The sequence below is a fragment of the Vidua chalybeata genome, chromosome 5 (genome assembly GCF_026979565.1).
Source record: "Vidua chalybeata isolate OUT-0048 chromosome 5, bVidCha1 merged haplotype, whole genome shotgun sequence".
Taxonomy (NCBI): domain Eukaryota; kingdom Metazoa; phylum Chordata; class Aves; order Passeriformes; family Viduidae; genus Vidua; species Vidua chalybeata.
In genome coordinates, this window is record NC_071534.1 from 64,417,666 (window position 1) to 64,438,775 (window position 21,110).

The 21,110-nt window shown below is 48.0% G+C and overlaps 3 protein-coding genes across 3 annotated transcripts; all 3 read left to right on the forward strand.

The window, feature by feature from the left end:
* The first annotated feature begins 2,492 nt into the window (after nucleotides 1-2,492).
* LOC128788200 (uncharacterized) lies at nucleotides 2,493-5,551 on the forward strand. The gene has a single exon (XM_053943096.1). It carries the CDS (start codon nucleotides 2,703-2,705, stop codon nucleotides 5,049-5,051), a length of 2,349 nt encoding a protein of 782 aa, XP_053799071.1. The 5' UTR covers nucleotides 2,493-2,702; the 3' UTR covers nucleotides 5,052-5,551.
* A 2,364-nt stretch (nucleotides 5,552-7,915) lies between these two features.
* LOC128788925 (uncharacterized) lies at nucleotides 7,916-11,059 on the forward strand. Its single transcript, XM_053944278.1, has one exon. The coding sequence runs from the start codon at nucleotides 8,180-8,182 to the stop codon at nucleotides 10,571-10,573; it is 2,394 nt and encodes a 797-aa protein (XP_053800253.1). The 5' UTR covers nucleotides 7,916-8,179; the 3' UTR covers nucleotides 10,574-11,059.
* Nucleotides 11,060-15,402: 4,343 nt separating this feature from the next.
* Nucleotides 15,403-18,896, forward strand: LOC128788913 (uncharacterized). The gene has a single exon (XM_053944252.1). It carries the CDS (start codon nucleotides 15,702-15,704, stop codon nucleotides 18,411-18,413), a length of 2,712 nt encoding a protein of 903 aa, XP_053800227.1. The 5' UTR covers nucleotides 15,403-15,701; the 3' UTR covers nucleotides 18,414-18,896.
* The last annotated feature ends 2,214 nt before the right edge of the window (nucleotides 18,897-21,110 follow it).

A 21,110-nucleotide genomic window follows, 5' to 3' on the forward strand; every position in this document is an offset into this window, starting at 1 on the left:
GAGATTGCTGAGCTGAGCTCAGCTGAGGTTGTAGGCTAAGTGGCGCAGTAAAAGTGATTCACAGTCAGTGAGTTGACCTCAGGTCCTTCAAATAATGCAGTCCACAAGGATTTTGCCAGTATTTCCACTGGAAGCTTACCATGGGGAGCTTGCTTTTACTGTGTTTGACTGGCTGGTGCATTGGGAGGGACAAGAGACTGAGAAATGTTTGACCAGGGCATGAATGAAATTACTTTTTTCTTTAGTTGGTCCTAAGTATCTCAACCTGAAGTTCTAAGGAGAGAGAGTAGGAGTAGCAGAGCTCATTTAAAGCTGCCTTTTTCCCAGAATCAGTAAATTCATAGCTCTTTATCACTCTGGGTCTAATAATGTGGGTTTTCAGAACAGCTTTAGCTGTAGGTGAGTATAAACCACCTCTCTTAGAGTAGGACAGAGGTTTGTGGAGAGATAGGGATTGGCGGTCGGAAGATTACGCGCTTTATGGAAAGAGAGGATCTCCCCTTTTGTTGTTAGCATTGCTGTTTATTTACCGAGCCAGCTGAGATTGAGCAGCTTGCGATGCAAGCAAACAGAAGTGACGCAGCCCCAGGCTATATAGTGCTGTGCAACTCAGAAATAAATGCCATTTGCCGTCCACCACATTGGTGTCTGCAAGTGATTGGCCCGAGCAGCCTGAGGTGGCTGCCATGCCGTTCCCGAACCAGGTCGTCACGCCTCGGCAGAGGCAACAGAGGTTTTCTCTTATCTGCTTGATGCTTAAGTGACTGGAGGTCAGAAGAAATTTTACCTCCTGTTCTTCATCTTATTTACTCATGTGTCTCAGGTGAGCACTGTGATGAGACTGGAAGCTTGTCATCAGAAGAGATTTAAAAGGAGCAGGGTGATACGGGTTGCTGAAACACAGTAGCCTGTGAAATTCATGGCTCTCTCCTGTTTTTTCCTGGTGATGCCTGTGAATGACTGATCAGTGGCTGCTGTGATCCTGTCCCTCCCTGCTAGGTAACACTTGGGATGTGAAGGTGTCCAATAGTGACCTCATTTAGATGGCAGAATTTAGAAAGCATTGTTTGTTATTATATAGGATGGTTCAGAAAATTGTGTTTTCTGAGTGCAGGCAACTCTTGTGTCATGGGTGGAGATGAGAAAGGCAATTATTCAGACATTCTGTGTTCCGTCAGCCTTCAGCTGATAAAGAGATCATCCAAAAAGAATTTGAGAAGCCCAAGCGAGCAAAAACTTCCTGTGTGCTGTGATCAGCATCAGGGAAACTCTTCCCAATAAACAACTCCACCATATGCAGTAACAAGGATGTCCAACCAGAAAAAAAGCAAGGGAGGAGGTTTGTACCGAGGATGGCATCCAAATGCAGACATGTCTACATCCCATACAATAACAGTTTCTCTCAGAATGGCTGTCATGCTAGGGTAGCCAGTTGTAGCAAGTGTCAGGAGGGGCACATATTTATCTGTTGTTAGGGGAGAGCACATTAGAGTGAAATGAGCTAAGCTTCAGAAGTTCTACCTTTCAAGGACTTTTTCCATTTTAAAACTTGTATTTCTTGATTACAGTTGCTTGCCCAATCTTCAGCCAGACTACTGATCAGCCATCTCTGGTGTAAGAAGTAGTTTATGTGGGCCTGAGGATTTTTACGCTGCCGTGCAAACCATAAGTTGGTCATGTGTGATCTTTTCTCAATCAATAAAACGATTTTGGAAGTATTCCTAATTCAGAAGAGAAACCCTAACACACCTCTTTTTTTACAAAAGATCTGTGAGGCAGGACAGTGTCGGTGTAAAGTAAGTGTAGGCCTTCAGACTGGATGACATTACAACTTCCTGTGCAGTGTGGATTTCTTTATTTCTCACTAAATCAGTAAATAAATATTAGCTGACATGACATGTTGCCCCAAAGTAATTGTCACGAATGGGTGTGCTTGAGATCACCCAAATAAAGAAAGAGCTGATTCCAGGTGGTGTGTCAAGGCCAAAGTCTAACAAGTATTTCTCAGATCACACTACAGCCTGGAAAGGAGCAAGGGAGGGGAGATGCACCACCAAAGAAACAAATATAAATATTGATAGCAAAAAAGTTCCGCCTTGCATAATAAATAAAAGCTTACACCTGTATAGTGAAAACATCCATGGTTCATGTCACCCAAATTTATATTGGACAAGGGTTGTGTGCAAAGGTGCTTTTGCCTGCTTTGTCAAGGGAAGCTCGGGGGTTCCCAGGTTCCCGAGTGATGGATCTGCACTTGGTGTCTGTTGGGGCTCTGGGTACCCAGGGCCATGATGAGTTCCCTGACCGGGCCGGGACGGCGGGCGGGGCTGGCCTGTGATGCGCTCTGGGTTCTGTGACAGCACAGGGGCCGTGTCACAATGGGGGCAGCTATAAAAGGCCGCAGCGGGTGCCGCTGCCCCAGTAGAGCCTGGGCAAGCGGTGAGTACACAGCAGGGAGGAGATGGGGCTGGAGGAAGGCTGGGGTGGAAGCGCTGGTAGCCGGGGCTGCCCCTGCATCCAGGGCCCAGCGCCGGCGGGAGCGCCTTGCTGAGGGCGCGGTGCTTGCTGGGGCAGCGGTGCAGGCCTTGCCAGCTGCCAGGGGCCCTCTCCTTCCTGCCACCCCTTCCCTGCCGCTCCTGCCCCTCATTGTCTGTCTCCATTCCGGCCCCACTGAACCCCTTCTCTGTGTCCTCCTGCAGACCATGGCTTTACTGTCACTGCTCTTCGTGCTCGTGCAAAGCCTGATCCAGTACCCCCAGCCGGCTGGGGATGGGCTGGATGAGGCCACGCACCGGCGAATGCAGGAGCGTCAGGAGCTGCTGGACCATGAGATGGCTCGGCTGCTGCAGGAGCTGGAGCGGGGGCCCCTGGAGCAGCAGGACGAGGGCTGGGGAGCCGTGCTCTTTGGTGCCCTGCAGCAGTGGCCATTCTGGGTTCTTGCTGGCATCCTGCTCCTCTTGGGCCTGTGGTTTAGCTGCAGGAGAAGGAGCTGTGAGGCCAGCAGCAGCAGCAGCAAGGACCAGAGCTCCCGCAAGACCTTGGGAGACGAGAGAGGAACGGAACAGGAAGAAGACAGCACTGATTCAGTGGTAGGCGGAGAAAACGCTGATGTGACTGTGGAGGCAGAGGACAGCAGCACTGAAGATGACAGAGAAGGCAGTCCTGTGGCTGCAGATGCAGGAGACAACGATGATGCCATTGAAGGCAACGATGATGTGAAGTTGAAGGAAGACAGCGATGTTAACAGTGACAATGGCCATGACTTAAAGAAAGATGAAGGATGGAGTGATGGGGATGTGCCAGGAGACAGTACTGCTGAAGGAAATGAAGAAGAACCTGGCAATATTACTGGAAATGAAGAAGACCTCTATGAAGCAAATGAAGGAGAAAACAAGGATGTACAGGTGGAGCAAGACAAGGACACGGGAAAGGAAGAAAAAGGAGAAGGAAATGAAGAAAAATCCAATAGTGTGACTATAAAGGTGGGCAACAACAACGATGTAAATGAAAGTGAAGACAACATAGATGGAAAGGAAGAATGTATGGATGTGAAGGTGCAGGAAAGCAGTGATGCCAGTGGACAGAGAAGCAGAGATTTGACTGGGCAGGAAGATAGCAGTGAATGCAGGAATGAAGTAGACCATAATGGTTTTGCAGCACCTGAGGAAGAAAATAAGCAAGTTATAGAAGAAGATGGCAATGGCAGAGACAAGGATGAAGAACAGGGTGGTGTGAATGTGGAGGGAAACAAGATTAAGGATAGAAAAGAAGACGAACAAGGTAATGTGGCTGCCAGTGAAAGAGGTGGCAGTGATGGTGGCAAGGAAGAAAGCGGCAGTGGTGGAATTGAAGACAGAGAAGACACCCAGGATGCTGGGAATGAGCAAGGTGTCCTTTTAGTGGATGGCATACAGTGGCCTGTGGCGGACCTGAAGAGAGGTTGCTCAGTGATAGCTGAGCTGATGGAGAGCTTCACGTGCGTCTTTGTGGACAGCGTGAGCAATAGCTTCTACCCGGTGCCTCAAGAAGCCATCGGGGTGGGCAGTGCCTTTGAGGGCTGGAGTCCCCGTGAGTGGGATGAGGTGTACCGCGTGCTGGTCCCACTGAATCCCCCGCCGGGACACGCCTTCCGCCTGGAGCTGAACAGGGCAGGGCAGATGGCAGCGAGGACCTTCAGCGTCCGTGTGGAGCTGGTGTGCATGTGCGAGAGGGAGCAGCTGGGCGAGAAGCTGTTATGCTTCCTGCACCACTCGCAGGAGGAGCTGTGGCGGAAGCGGAAGCGCAGCCTCCTAGACACACTCTGCACCGGCTCCTACCTGGATGTGGAGAAAACCTCCCACTGGTTCCGCCAGCTGGTGAGATGCTCGTGGCTGCACGTGCCTCAGTCGTACTCATGGCACTTGGTGTTTCAGCCCTGCAGCCGGTCCTGCCAATTCCAGCTGAGCAAAGGCAAGAGGAGCCTGACGGTGGAGATGCTCTTTGGAGTGCGCCAAGGGGACTCTGACATCTTTGTGGTCAGCCATCCCACAGAGGTCCAGAAAGGCAACTCCAGCAACTCTGTGAGCAGTCAGCCAGCCGAAGCCAAGATCATGGCAAGCACAGCGTGGTCTGAGACATACGCTGTGGCAGAGGCAAAATTCTTCCAGCACATCGCCAGGCAGGTGCCGTGTGAGAGCTTGCACCTGAAATGCCTGCAGGTCTTCACCTGCATCCTGAAGGGCACAGGTTTTTCCAGCTCCACCTGGAAGACTCTGGTGATGCACGTGCTGACCACCGTACCGCTGTCCCGGTGGCGCAGGAGGGAATTTGCACGGCGGCTGTGGGACGTCATGGCCTACCTGCGCCGCTGCCTGCAGTCGAAACGCCTGGAGCACTTTGTTCTAGGCAACGAGAGGCTTCCTGCAGAGATCAGCTTGCCGCCGGCAATGCGGAGGGTTGAGCCGCTCAACCTCTTTGAGCACCTGGCCCGAGATCCGGCTGCCCACAGAAAGGCGATGAAAGCTTATCGTCAGCTGCGATTTCGCCTCTGGATGCTGCTCTCCAGCCGCTGAGATGAGCTCCCTGCACAGAGCTGCACTGAGGGGGTCACACCCCATGGCAGCCACATGAACTCTGCAGAACTATTGCATTTGTCACTGGCAATCCTGAAGCTGCTTTCCTGATTCTACAGAAGGAAGATGCTGCAGCACGTGGATTCATTGTGCAGACACATCTCTGAGTGGCCTTGCCCTTCACCTTCCAGTTACGACGGTGCTGTTGCCTAAATCTATGAGGCAGGAACTGGCTCCACCTGCACATCCTCACAGAAGAACAGTGAAGCTGATGGAGGTTGCTTGGAATACCTCGAAGACAGCAACCTAGCCTGTTAGGGACTTAATGTAGTTGTAGTTATAATGTAGTTATAATGTAGTGAGCTGTAGCTTTAATTAGACTCGTTCCTTAGCATTCCTTCCCTTAGTTTAGAGAAATACCCTACTGTAGTTGCTTGTTGGCTTTTAGATAAGATTTGAATATATCTATGTTTGAGAAATTAATAAAAGAAGATAAGTCTCTCAAACTGCGTGAAATGTGTCATTCTTCGTATTTAACCCTCTGTATCTTCGAGAATGTCCTTCCTATACCTCTATCTGAAATAAAGACTCTTTACAAACAGAGATGTTGGATATATTAAGGATGCTGTCTCTCAAGCATTTCCATAGAAATGCTTGAATTTCCATAGAAATGCTTGAAGCTTGAAGTGAAAATGGCCTGAAGTGCCTGAAATTTTGCAGCAGAGTACTCCTGAATTGTTTAGGAATCTTTGGAAAAGTTTTCTTTACACAGTCACTTTTATATGCTCCTGGGGAACAATCAGTCCTAAAAGATGAAGACAGAGAACTCTGGTTTAATGCATCTTCTTTTGGCTTCTCATAACCAAGGTCTTGACACAAAATTGTGACAGCAGAAAGTAATTTTTCTGGTTTTTATTTTCTCTATTCCTGGTTATCTGTGTCCTTCTGGAGAGGCCCTGCCTGTCTACGAATATAACCTTTTCCACCAGGCCTATATAACATTGTCTAGCAGTGAGAGCCACTTTGCATGCACAGCTTTATCCATGGTGAGATGCAGCTAAACAAAATCTAATTTACTTCTTGCCTTACATAGTAGAGATTCATAGTAGTTTGGAAGTATTTATTCTCTTTGCCTTTGAACCAATACATCTGGGGTCAACTGGTCAATTTTAAACTCAGAATACCTAAAGAACTGGATAAATTGCTTCAGTCATACTATAAATACTTTATCTCAAAAGTTTGGTCGAGAATTTCAACAGTGCCCACGTAAATCTTTATGTGAACTGATTCACATGTTTATTATTTTTTCCCAAAAGTAATGACTACCCAACAAGACTTAACTATCCTTGTGCTCTTTTCTTTATGTTGCTTGTGTACTCATGCAGAATTATATCCACAGAATATTCATTAGGCAGAATGCTACAGAAGTTTTTTTTTTGCAGTATTATAGATTCTTTCATTAGTTTCACAGAGCATCATTTTTTCTTAATTACCTTTTGAAAGATATCTGAAGCTACTGTTAATTCACAGTAAAGCTTTAGTGTCAATTTTTTGATTTTAATAGGGATCTTAGAGGTGTTGCTTCTGGGTGTTCCCCTTACTACACCATCCTCATTGAATTGGAGTAAAGTATCTTTGAAAATCCCTTGTTTGTCTGGAGAAGGAGGCCTGTGTAAGCGATGTGAAGTTCAGCAAGGCCAAGTGCAAGATCCTACACCTGGGTCAGGGCAATCCTTGATATCAACACAGACTGGATGATGAATAGATTGTGTGATGACTAGGTTGAGTGCAGCCTTGCAGACAAGGACTTGGCATTACTGGTAAATGAAAAAAAAAACGAAAATGGATATGAGGCAGCAGTATGTTCTCACAGCCTGCAAAGCCAGCTGTACCCTGGGCTGGACCATCAGAAGTGTGTTCAGCAGATAGAGGGAGAGGATTCTGCCTCTGCAGTCTGCTCTGGTGAGACCCCAGCTGCATTCAGTTGTGGGGCATCCAGTTCAAGAAAGACATGAACCTTGGAATGAAGCTTGAGGAGAGCCCTGGTAATGGTCAGAGGGCTGTAACACCTTCCATATGAGGACAGGCTGAGAGGTTTGGAGTTGTTCCACCAGGAAACAAGAAGGATCTGAGGAGACCTAATTGTAGCTTTCCAATATATAAAGGGGGCTTGTAAAAGAGATGAGCAAGGATTTTTTACCAAAGCCTTTAGTGACAGGGCAAGGGACAGTAGTTTTAAACTGTAAGAGAGTAGATAGAAACTGGATATAAGAAAAACATTTTCTGTTATGAGTGTGTTGAACCACAGAGTTTGAGAGCTAAGAGGTTAGTGAAGGCATCAAAATTTTCTAATTAATTTATTTGGCCTTTATGGGATGGTATTAAATCTTCCTGTGCATCATCCAAGCAACCTGGATTTCTTTCAGAGAGATTTCTCACTAAATCTGTAACAGAGCATTAGCTTACATGACATCCTGCCGCAAAGTAATAAGTATAAATACTACAAATAAAACATGTGCTCCACCAGTATTAAATAAAAGCTTACACTCGTACACTGAGAACATCCATGGGTCATGTCACCCAAATTTATATTGGACAAGGGTTGTGTGCAAAGGTGCTTTTGCCTGCTTTGTCAAGGGAAGCTCGGGGGTTCCCAGGTTCCCGAGTGATGGATCTGCACTTGGTGTCTGTTGGGGCTCTGGGTACCCAGGGCCATGATGAGTTCCCTGACCGGGCCGGGACGGCGGGCGGGGCTGGCCTGTGATGCGCTCTGGGTTCTGTGACAGCACAGGGGCCGTGTCACAATGGGGGCACCTATAAAAGGCTGCAGTGGGTGCCGCTGCCCCAGTAGAGCCTGGGCAAGCGGTGAGTACACAGCAGGGAGGAGATGGGGCTGGAGGAGGGCTGGGGCGGAAGCGCTGGTAGCCAGGGCTGCCCCTGCATCCAGGGCCCAGCGCCGGCGGGAGCGGCTTGCTGAGGGCGCGGTTCTTGCTGGGGCAGCGGTGCAGGCCTTGCCAGCTGCCAGGGGCCCTCTCCTTCCTGCCACCCCTTCCCTGCCGCTCCTGCCCCTCATTGTCTGTCTCCATTCCGGCCCCACTGAACCCCTTCTCTGTGTCCTCCTGCAGACCATGGCTTTACTGTCACTGCTCTTCGTGCTCGTGCAAAGCCTGATCCAGTACCCCCAGCCGGCTGGGGATGGGCTGGATGAGGCCACGCACCGGCGAATGCAGGAGCGTCAGGAGCTGCTGGACCATGAGATGGCTCGGCTGCTGCAGGAGCTGGAGCGGGGGCCCCTGGAGCAGCAGGACGAGGGCTGGGGAGCCGTGCTCTTTGGTGCCCTGCAGCAGTGGCCATTCTGGGTTCTTGCTGGCATCCTGCTCCTCTTGGGCCTGTGGTTTAGCTGCAGGAGAAGGAGCTGTGAGGCCAGCAGCAGCAGCAGCAAGGACCAGAGCTCCCGCAAGACCTTGGGAGACGAGAGAGGAACGGAACAGGAAGAAGACAGCACTGATTCAGTGGTAGGCGGAGAAAATGCTGATGTGACTGTGGAGGCAGAGGACAGCGGCACTGAAAATGACAGAGAAGGCAGTCCTGTGGCTGCAGATGAAGGAGACAACGATGATGCCATTGAAGGCAATCCTGTGGCTGCAGATGAAGGAGACAACGATGATGCCATTGAAGGCAATGATGATGTGAAGGTGAAAGAAGACAGCGATGTTAACAGTGACAATGGCCATGACTTAAAGAAAGATGAAGGACAGAGTGATGGGGATGTGCCACGAGACAGTACTGCTGAAGGAAATGAAGAAGATCCTGGCAATATTACTGGAAATGAAGAAGACCTCGATGAAGCAAATGAAGGAGAAAACAAGGATGTACAGGTGGAGCAAGACAAGGACACTGGAAAGGAAGAAGGAGATGGAAATGAAGAAAAAACCAATAGTGTGACTATAAAGGCGGGCAACAACGATGATGCAGATGAAAGTGAAGACAACGTAGATGGACAGGACGAATATATGGATGTGAAGGTGCAGGAAAGCAGTGATGCCAGTGGACAGAGAAGCAGAGATTTGACTGGGCAGGAAGATAGCAGTGAATGCAGGAATGAAGCTGCCCATAATGGTTTTGCTGCACCTGAGGAAGAAAATAAGCAAGTTATTGAAGAAGATGGCAATGGCAGAGACAAGGATGAAGAACAGGGTGATGTGAATGTGGAGGGAAACAAAAATAAGGATAGGAAAGAAGACGAACAAGGTAATGTGGCTGCCAGTGAAAGAGGTGGCAGTGATGGTGGCAAGGAAGAAAGCGGCAGTGGTGGAATTGAAGACAGAGGAGACACCCAGGATACTGGGAATAAGCAAGGTGTCCTTTTAGTGGATGGCATACAGTGGCCTGTGGAGGACCTGAAGAGAGGTTGCTCAGTGATAGCTGAGCTGATGGAGAGCTTCACGCGCGTCTTTGTGGACAGCGTGAGCAATAGCTTCTACCCGGTGCCTCAAGAAGCCATCGGGGTGGGCAGTGCCTTTGAGGGCTGGAGTCCCCGTGAGTGGGATGGGGTGTACCGCGTGCTGGTCCCACTGAATCCCCCGCCGGGACACGCCTTCCACCTGGAGCTGAACAGGGCAGGGCAGATGGCAGCGAGGACCTTCAGCGTCCGTGTGGAGCTGGTGTGCATGTGCGAGAGGGAGCAGCTGGGCGAGAAGCTGTTGTGCTTCCTGCACCACTCGCAGGAGGAGCTGTGGCGGAAGCGGAAGCGCAGCCTCCTAGACACACTCTGCACCGGCTCCTACCTGGATGTGGAGAAAACCTCCCACTGGTTCCGCCAGCTGGTGAGATGCTCGTGGCTGCACGTGCCTCAGTCGTACTCATGGCACTTGGTGTTTCAGCCCTGCAGCCGGTCCTGCCAATTCCAGCTGAGCAAAGGCAAGAGGAGCCTGACGGTGGAGATGCTCTTTGGAGTGCGCCAAGGGGACTCTGACATCTTTGTGGTCAGCCATCCCACAGAGGTCCAGAAAGGCAACTCCAGCAACTCTGTGAGCAGTCAGCCAGCCGAAGCCAAGATCATGGCAAGCACAGCGTGGTCTGAGACATACGCTGTGGCAGAGGCAAAATTCTTCCAGCACATCGCCAGGCAGGTGCCGTGTGAGAGCTTGCACCTGAAATGCCTGCAGGTCTTCACCTGCATCCTGAAGGGCACAGGTTTTTCCAGCTCCACCTGGAAGACTCTGGTGATGCACGTGCTGACCACCGTACCGCTGTCCCGGTGGCGCAGGAGGGAATTTGCACGGCGGCTGTGGGACGTCATGGCCTACCTGCGCCGCTGCCTGCAGTCGAAACGCCTGGAGCACTTTGTTCTAGGCAACGAGAGGCTTCCTGCAGAGATCAGCTTGCCGCCGGCAATGCGGAGGGTTGAGCCGCTCAACCTCTTTGAGCACCTGGCCCGAGATCCGGCTGCCCACAGAAAGGCGATGAAAGCTTATCGTCAGCTGCGATTTCGCCTCTGGATGCTGCTCTCCAGCCACTGAGATGAGCTCCCTGCACAGAGCTGCACTGAGGGGGTCACACCCGGTGGCAGCCACATGAACTCTGCATAATTACTGCATTTGTCACTGGCAATCCTGAAGCTGCTTTCCTGATTCTACAGAAGGAAGATGCTGCAGCACGTGGATTCATTGTGCAGACACATCTCTGAGTGGCCTTGCCCTTCACCTTCCAGTTACGACGGTGCTGTTGCCTAAGTTTACGGGGCAGGAACTGGCTCCACCTGCACATCCTCACAGAAGAACAGTGAAGCTGATGGAGGTTGCTTGGAATACCTCGAAGACAGCAACCTAGCCTGTTAGGGACTTAATGTAGTTGTAGTTATAATGTAGTTATAATGTAGTGAGCTGTAGCTTTAATTAGACTTGTTCCTTAGCATTCCTTCCCTTAGTTTAGAGAAATACCCTACTGTAGTTGCATGTCGGCTTTTAGATAAGATTTGAATATATCTATGTTTGAGAAATAAATAAAAGAAGATAAGTTTCTCAAATTGCCTGAAATGTGTCATTCTTCGTATTTAACCCTCTGTATCTTCGAGAATGTCCTTCCTATACCTCTATCTGAAATAAAGACTCTTTGCAAACAGAGATGTTGGATATGTTAAGGATGCTGTCTCTAAAGCATTTCCATCGAAATTTCCATAGAAATGCTTGAAGCTTGAAGTGAAAATGGCCTGAAGTGCCTGAAATTTTGCAGCAGAGTACTCCTGAATTGTTTAGGAATCTTTGGAAAAGTTTTCTTTACACAGTCACTTTTATATGCTCCTGGGGAACAATCAGTCCTAAAAGATGAAGACAGAGAAGTCCCTAACTGCAAAAAATGTGGTTTAATGCATCTTTATTTGGCTTCTCATAACCAAGGTCTTGACACAAAATTGTGACAGCAGAAAGTAATTTTTCTGGTTTTTATTTTCTCTATTCCTGGTTATCTGTGTCCTTCTGGAGAGGCCCTGCCTGTCTATGAATATAACCTTTTCCACCAGGCCTATATAACATTGTCTAGCCGTGAGAGCCACTTTGCATGCACAGCTTTATCCATGGTGAGATGCAGCTAAACAAAATCTAATTTACTTCTTGCCGTACATAGTAGAGATTCATAGTAGTTTGGAAGTATTTATTCTCTTTGCCTTTGTACCAATACATCTGGGGTCAACTGGTCAATTTTAAACTCAGAATACCTAAAGAACTGGATAAATTGCTTCAGTCATACTATAAATACTTTATCTCAAAAGTTTGGTTGAGAATTTCTACAGTGCCCACGTAAATCTTTATATGTACTCTCCAACATGAGAAAGGACTTGCTCCTACCTAAAGGAAAGTGACGCAACCTCTGGTTTTTGCTGTATATGAAAATTATACAGCCCTTAGTTTCAGAGTCCTTCAACGATGTCATTAGGTTTATCTGTTTTGAAAGAGCTTGATATGTTCCCTTTCTGCTAATTTAGGTACAACTTGTCATTAAAAAAAGTCTGCAACTGGTCACAAAGGGAATTCTGAGTCTCAACCATATTGGTTCCACATTGTTGCATTCTTACACTGTGCTGGAGTTGAGGAACGGTAGCATGATCACCACACATGTGACTTGATGCTAAGAAGTCTAAATATGTTTTATAAATGCAAATATGTGTTATCAAAACAGAATGACATTTTTACTTTTAAAGCCTTTTCTGTGACTCTGCTGCTGGAGATTTTTTAAGTAAGCAATGATCATTCTGTTGTAAGCCAAGTCCACGGAGATACTGTGCTAAATGAATAAAACCCAGTCACTATTCCAGCTTCTACCACTCAGCAGTGAAATATTAACCCAGAAGGGGAGTTTGCAGGATGCTTATTTAATCACCAAGCTGGAAAAAACAATTTAATTTGGAGGAAAACAGCAAATAGAGACTATAAAACTGACTCCTGAACATGTACTCACGAAAGACCATCCCTATAGCTAACTTGGTTACTTGTGAGAATGCTGGTTCTGTGTTAGCCAGGCTACAGAGATGCAGTGATTCTAATTGACAGCTTGCTCTGAGCTTGAAAATCATTGGGAAATGTGCTTTTCACATCACATTTTTACAGTGTAATATCCTTGGTGATAGTAAATATGTCTCACTCTGAAGGGAAATTTCAACGCATAAGATTGGATTGTGTTGTTTTATGGAGTGCAAACAGTGATTAATATGGCTGCAATTTAATCATCCCTCTGTTAATGTTTACTTGTGAAGTTTTATTAGGTCATGTTACAGTTCCACTCTTATCAATGGTCATACTCAGAGTCTTACTTCCAAGCTGTTTTCAGTAGTAAATGACTGGCCAAACCTGATTCTTCATTGCTTTGCAGCTTGTATTGTCATCTAGATCAGTAAGAAAGGAGTGTGCAGTGTTGTCATTTCAATTTGGAATATTCTACAGATGTTTTCCTTATGATGTAGTGAAATAAATGATTGTATAAGGCATCACACAGGGCTCATTCCCACTTGGGCATTTCAGTCATGAGGCAGCATTTTCCCTCACTGTTGTAGCTCTTGTAGGTGGGGTTTTTTTACTGATAAATTCTAGAACTGTTAAACAACAGATGAAAAATGTCCATTTGGAATGGTCTTTTCAGAGATCCTTCCTTTCAAATAAGAAGGAGACGGGAAGTAGAGAGCAGTCTCAGTCATCATCCTTCATGTATGTGGAGAATCAAATCCACATATTTTTGCAGTTGACACTCTTGCAAAGGCCCATGCTTTTATTTGCACAAGCATATAATTTATCCTTCCTTAGATCAAATTCCCGTGGCTGCAGATGGGAAGGAATTTTCCCTCATATTCTGTATGTTAGTTACTTGTGTCCTGCAGGTGAGGACTGAGGTTTTTATAGTACCATGTTAACCATAAGCTGCTCCTAAGTGATCTTGACGGCAATTAATAAACAGATATTTTAAAGTGTTACTAGTTTAGAAAACAAACCCTGACATCTTTGTCTTCACAAAATATATGTGAGAGAGGACAGTGCTGATGTATAGCAGTGTAGTGCCCAGCAGAGGATATAATTTTTCAATATGAAGCAGGATTTTTTTCCGAAGAACTGCCAAATAAATCTCACCTAGGGGAATAGGAGTGGCAATGCATGACAATTTGTTTTCAGATTGTACCTTAACAACACCCCGTGCTGAGCCAGACAAATGCACACAAACTTAAGTAGAAGTGACTAAGCCAGAAAATAATTATCATAATTATATTCCAGTTAGTCAGATTAATAACGATAAAATATTTTTCATTCCAGAGTGCTGTTTATTAGGCAGCACCAGAACTTAATATTTTTTTGCCTGTCACATGGTTTGTAAGAGATCTTGGAGAAAAATGTTTGGGTGGGGTTTTTCCCCCTTTATTTCATTCAGGACGTTTTCTCCAAAACACTGGCCCTAATTTTCATCATGATCAGGATGTGCAAATGACTTTTGCAGTAGGTCTGGCTTTTCTAGCAGGAATGCTACATTGTCCATCCAGTGCCAGGAAGGTGGAAATACCCTTAATTTTATGTTCAGTTCAATACAGGATTTGCCTTTCTGTCTGATGATTTCGAAATAGTTTAGCTTGGAGAGTTTGATTGTGGAAGAACTGATTCACATGTTTATTACCTTTTCCCCAAAGTAACGACTACCCAACAAGACTTAACTACCCTTGTGCTCTTTTCTTTATGTTGCTTGTGTACTCATGCAGAATTATATCCACAGAATATTCATTAGGCAGAATGCTACAGAAGTTTTTTTTTTGCAGTATTATAGATTCTTTCATTAGTTTCACAGAGCATCATTTTTTCTTAATTACCTTTTGAAAGATATCTGAAGCTACTGTTAATTCACAGTAAAGCTTTAGTGTCAAATTTTTGATTTTAATAGGGATCTTAGAGGTGTTGCTACTGGATGTTCCCCTTACTATACCATCCTCATTGAATTGGAGTAAAGTATCTTTGAAAATCCCTTGTTTGTCTGGAGAAGGAGGCCTGTGTAAGCGATGTGAAGTTCAGCAAGGCCAAGTGCAAGATCCTACACCTGGGTCAGGGCAATCCTTGATATCAACACAGACTGGATGATGAATAGATTGTGTGATGACTAGGTTGAGTGCAGCCTTGCGGACAAGGACTTGGCAATACTGGTAAATGAAAAAAAAACCAAAATGGATATGAGGCAGCAGTATGTGCTCACAGCCTGCAAAGCCAGCTGTACCCTGGGCTGGACCATCAGAAGTGTGTTCAGCAGATAGAGGGAGGGGATTCTGCCTCTGCAGTCTGCTCTGGTGAGACCCCAGCTGTATTCAGTTGTGGGGCATCCAGTTCAAGAAAGACATGAACCTTGGAATGAAGCTTGAGGAGAGCCCTGGTAATGGTCAGAGGGCTGTAACACCTTCCATATGAGGACAGGCTGAGAGGTTTGGAGTTGTTCCACCAGGAAACAAGAAGGATCTGAGGAGACCTAATTGTAGCTTTCCAATATATAAAGGGGGCTTGTAAAAGAGATGAGCAAGGATTTTTTACCAAAGCCTTTAGTGACAGGGCAAGGGACAGTAGTTTTAAACTGTAAGAGAGTAGATAGAAACTGGATATAAGAAAAACATTTTCTGTTATGAGTGTGTTGAACCACAGAGTTTGAGAGCTAAGAGGTTAGTGAAGGCATCAAAATTTTCTAATTAATTTATTTGGCCTTTATGGGATGGTATTAAATCTTCCTGTGCATCATCCAAGCAACCTGGATTTCTTTCAGAGAGATTTCTCACTAAATCTGTAACAGAGCATTAGCTTACATGACATCCTGCCGCAAAGTAATAAGTATAAATACTACAAATAAAACATGTGCTCCACCAGTATTAAATAAAAGCTTACACTCGTACACTGAGAACATCCATGGGTCATGTCACCCAAATTTATATTGGACAAGGGTTGTGTGCAAAGGTGCTTTTGCCTGCTTTGTCAAGGGAAGCTCGGGGGTTCCCAGGTTCCCGAGTGATGGATCTGCACTTGGTGTCTGTTGGGGCTCTGGGTACCCAGGGCCATGATGAGTTCCCTGACCGGGCCGGGACGGCGGGCGGGGCTGGCCTGTGATGCGCTCTGGGTTCTGTGACAGCACAGGGGCCGTGTCACAATGGGGGCACCTATAAAAGGCTGCAGCGGGTGCCGCTGCCCCAGTAGAGCCTGGGCAAGCGGTGAGTACACAGCAGGGAGGAGATGGGGCTGGAGGAAGGCTGGGGCGGAAGCGCTGGTAGCCGGGGCTGCCCCTGCATCCAGGGCCCAGCGCCGGCGGGAGCGCCTTGCTGAGGGCGCGGTGCTTGCTGGGGCAGCGGTGCAGGCCTTGCCAGCTGCCAGGGGCCCTCTCCTTCCTGCCACCCCTTCCCTGCCGCTCCTGCCCCTCATTGTCTGTCTCCATTCCGGCCCCACTGAACCCCTTCTCTGTGTCCTCCTGCAGACCATGGCTTTACTGTCACTGCTCTTCGTGCTCGTGCAAAGCCTGATCCAGTACCCCCAGCCGGCTGGGGATGGGCTGGATGAGGCCACGCACCGGCGAATGCAGGAGCGTCAGGAGCTGCTGGACCAGGAGATGGCTCGGCTGCTGCAGGAGCTGGAGCGGGGGCCCCTGGAGCAGCAGGACGAGAGCTGGGGAGCCGTGCTCTTTGGTGCCCTGCAGCAGTGGCCATTCTGGGTTCTTGCTGGCATCCTGCTTCTCTTGGGCCTGTGGTTTAGCTGCAGGAGAAGGAGCTGTGAGGCCAGCAGCAGCAGCAGCAAGGACCAGAGCTCCCACAAGACCTTGGGAGACGAGAGAGGAACAGAACAGGAAGAAGACAGCACCGATTCAGCGGAAGGCAGAGAAAACGCTGATGTGACTGTGGAGGCAGAGGACAGCGGCACTGAAAATGACAGAGAAGGCAGTCCTGTGGCTGCAGATGAAGGAGACAACGATGATGCCATTGAAGGCAATCCTGTGGCTGCAGATGAAGGAGACAACGATGATGCCATTGAAGGCAATGATGATGTGAAGGTGAAAGAAGACAGCGATGTTAACAGTGACAATGGCCATGACTTAAAGAAAGATGAAGGACAGAGTGATGGGGATGTGCCACGAGACAGTACTGCTGAAGGAAATGAAGAAGATCCTGGCAATATTACTGGAAATGAAGAAGACCTCGATGAAGCAAACGAAGGAGAAAACAAGGATGTACAGGTGGAGCAAGACAAGGACACTGGAAAGGAAGAAGGAGATGGAAATGAAGAAAAAAACAATAGTGTGACTATAAAGGCGGGCAACAACGATGATGCAGATGAAAGTGAAGACAACGTAGATGGACAGGACGAATATATGGATGTGAAGGTGCAGGAAAGCAGTGATGCCAGTGGACAGAGAAGCAGAGATTTGACTGGGCAGGAAGATAGCAGTGAATGCAGGAATGAAACTGCCCATAATGGTTTTGCTGCACCTGAGGAAGAAAATAAGCAAGTTATAGAAGAAGATGGCAATGGCAGAGACAAGGATGAAGAACAGGATGATGTGAATGTGGAGGGAAACAAAAATAAGGATAGGAAAGAAGACGAACAAGGTAATGTGGCTGCCAGTGAAAGAGGTGGCAGTGATGGTGGCAAGGAAGAAAGCGGCAGTGGTGGAATTGAAGACAGAGAAGACACCCAGGATACTGGGAATGAGCAAGGCGTCCTTTTAGTGGATGGCATACGGTGGCCTGTGGAGGACCTGAAAAGAGGTTGCTCAGTGATAGCTGAGCTGATGGAGAGCTTCACGCGCGTCTTTGTGGACAGCGTGAGCAATAGCTTCTACCCGGTGCCTCAAGAAGCCATCGGGGTGGGCAGTGCCTTTGAGGGCTGGAGTCCCCGTGAGTGGGATGGGGTGTACTGCGTGCTGGTCCCACTGAATCCCCCGCCGGGACACGCCTTCCACCTGGAGCTGAACAGGGCAGGGCAGATGGCAGCGAGGACCTTCAGCGTCCGTGTGGAGCTGGTGTGCATGTGCGAGAGGGAGCGGCTGGGCGAGAAGCTGTTGTGCTTCCTGCACCACTCGCAGGAGGAGCTGTGGCGGAAGCGGAAGCGCAGCCTCCTAGACACACTCTGCACCGGCTCCTACCTGGATGTGGAGAAAACCTCCCACTGGTTCCGCCAGCTGGTGAGATGCTCGTGGCTGCACGTGCCTCAGTCGTACTCATGGCACTTGGTGTTTCAGCCCTGCAGCCGGTCCTGCCAATTCCAGCTGAGCAAAGGCAAGAGGAGCCTGACGGTGGAGATGCTCTTTGGAGTGCGCCAAGGGGACTCTGACATCTTTGTGGTCAGCCATCCCACAGAGGTCCAGAAAGGCAACTCCAGCAACTCTGTGAGCAGTCAGCCGGCCGAGATCATGGCAAGCACAGCGTGGCCTGAGACATACGCTGTGGCAGAGGCAAAATTCTTCCAGCACATCGCCAGGCAGGTGCCGTGTGAGAGCTTGCACCTGAAATGCCTGCAGGTCTTCACCTGCATCCTGAAGGGCACAGGTTTTTCCAGCTCTACCTGGAAGACTCCGGTGATGCACGTGCTGACCACCGTACCGCTGTCCCGGTGGCGCAGGAGGGAATTTGCACGGCGGCTGTGGGACGTCATGGCCTACCTGCGCCGCTGCCTGCAGTCGAAACGCCTGGAGCACTTTGTTCTAGGCAACGAGAGGCTTCCTGCAGAGATCAGCTTGCCGCCGGCAATGCGGAGGGTTGAGCCGCTCAACCTCTTTGAGCACCTGGCCCGAGATCCGGCTGCCCACAGAAAGGCGATGAAAGCTTATCGTCAGCTGCGATTTCGCCTCTGGATGCTGCTCTCCAGCCGCTGAGATGAGCTCCCTGCACAGAGCTGCACTGAGGGGGTCACACCCGGTGGCAGCCACATGAACTCTGCATAATTACTGCATTTGTCACTGGCAATCCTGAAGCTGCTTTCCTGATTCTACAGAAGGAAGATGCTGCAGCACGTGGATTCATTGTGCAGACACATCTCTGAGTGGCCTTGCCCTTCACCTTCCAGTTATGACGGTGCTGTTGCCTAAGTCTACGAGGCAGGAACTGGCTCCACCTGCACATCCTCACAGAAGAACAGTGGAGCTGATGGAGGTTGCTTGGAATACCTCGAAGACAGCAACCTAGCCTGTTAGGCACTTAATGTAGTTGTAGTTATAATGTAGTTATAATGTAGTGAGCTGTAGCTTTAATTAGACTTGTTCCTTAGCATTCCTTCCCTTAGTTTAGAGAAATACCCTACTGTAGTTGCTTGTCGGCTTTTAGATAAGATTTGAATATATCTATGTTTGAGAAATAAATAAAAGAAGATAAGTTTCTCAAATTGCCTGAAATGTGTCATTCTTCGTATTTAACCCTCTGTATCTTCGAGAATGTCCTTCCTATACCTCTATCTGAAATAAAGACTCTTTGCAAACAGAGATGTTGGATATATTAAGGATGCTGTCTCTCAAGCATTTCCATAGAAATGGAATTTTCATTTTCCATAGAAATCTTTGAAGCTTGAAGTGAAAATGGCCTGGAGTGCCTGAAATTTTGCAGCAGAGTACTCCTGAATTGTTTAGGAATCTTTGGAAAAGTTTTCTTTACACAGTCACTTTTATATTCTAGTAGGGAACAATTCAGTCCCAAGTGATTGAGATACCCTTCAGTAATAGTTGCCCTTCAGTAATATCTCCATATATATGTTTGAAGAAATAATAAAAAATGTGTCCTTCTTTTTATTTAGCCCACCATTTCTTAAAAAATGTCCATCCAGTGTAACTACCTGAAAAAATGACAAAGTTACTCAAACGGTGATCGTGTCCATCAGTCACTTCTCGGTATTCTGTTTCCATAGCACTTTAAAGCAGGACTATTAATTTTGCCTCGTGAATTCTACCAGAAGTCATGATGGTCAAAACAGCTAAAATATTAATTAATATTTTAGGTCCCACTGTCATTATAAAAGATCCCCTTCCTTCAGGGCATGGAAAAGAAAGCTGCTGTGGCCCATGTCAGAGAGAAAAGCCTGCTGTGGGGACAGGAACAAGCAGCTCCCTGTAGGGAGAGCAAGTAGGAACCTCCCGAAGGAGGATTACTGCCAACAGCAGAACTTGGTGCTGCACTGAGAGAGAAGTGTGCTCGCAGAGGTCCCTGCCTTTTGCCTTCTTTGCTGGGCAGGCACTGTCCCCACCACAGCCCCTTTGGCCCTGCTTGTGGAAGGAGGAGAAGGCCCTCCATTCTCCCCTCTCCCCAAACACACACACCCACTTTGTTCCTCTCTGCTCTGCCCCCAGGGGCAGAGACCTCTCCTCTCCCTTGGCCCAGCTCCAGTGCCCATCAGCCCCTTCCACAGGGACACATGCTGTCAGTGGAAGGCCTCGATCTCTGTGTGCATCATTGAACCTGACAGCCTGACCACACAGCTTGTGTGGGCTCTGGAACACTGCTTGGAGTCACGGAGAAGCACAGCCCCCATGGCTTCCTGCTGCACAATCCACCCAGGGCTAGATTTGCCAGGGCCAGAATTATTGCAGGTGGTTAAACTGCTGGTCTGGCCCTGAGTTTTGATGCAAGTGCAAGCGTGCTGCGTGTGTGAGGAGCATGCTGAGGGAGGGGAAGGCTGGAACATACAGCTGTTCAGTGTTGCCATTGAAACACTATTTTGTAACCCAGGTGCTGATTTTTACTGGTGGGTAGTATGCAGTAACACTAGGATGGAAATTGAAAGCAATGTTCGGTAAGACCGAGCAAAGGCAAATGATCTGGATGTTTCTCTGCTGCTGAGCTGTTCTTTCAGGCCCCGAAAACAGGAGGCAGCACTCACGAAGTATCGGAGCAAGTCCGGTTGGTATGAGCTGCATCCAATCAGCTCTCTGTTCTTATGGCCCTCACATCTCCCCAGCCAATCACTGCCTCGCTTGCAAGCAGCACTGAACCGATGTTCGGCTGACTCTCAACGGGCTCTCACCCGACCTGCAGCTGAGCCCTTCCCCAGAGTGCCTTTCGGTGAGCAGAATTTAACAATTTTAACAGATTTAGCAACGGCTGAATGGAGCAAGGCCTGGTGTCAGATGAGCATTCGGAGAAAGCAGCTTTGAGTAAAATGAATCACAGCCAGAGAACTGTCAGAGCGTGCCAGTAGTGTCAGAAGAGCTCTTGAGTCAGGTCAGGGTTTCTGTAGGAAGCTGTCCCTTGGATTTACTGAAGAAAATCACTTACAGGTTCGACACTGAAATCCACAAGAAAATTCAAATTTGCTCCAAGCATGAAGCCAAATCCTTTCTCTTTCTTCCTGCTTCTTCCATCAGCAAAGCACAAACTGAGTTAGAATTTTAAACTGTGTTGTGTTCTGTACAGCTGCTATCAGAGAGGATGAGCAGGCACAGCAGGACAACCTGCTGCTGTCTTCAGGTTTATTACGGAAATATGAAATGTTGTGGAATCTTACTGGTATAAAATGATTTTTCATTTTCACAATTACCACTCCCTAATTTGAAATAAAACTGAATATGATCTGACTCCTAAGAATT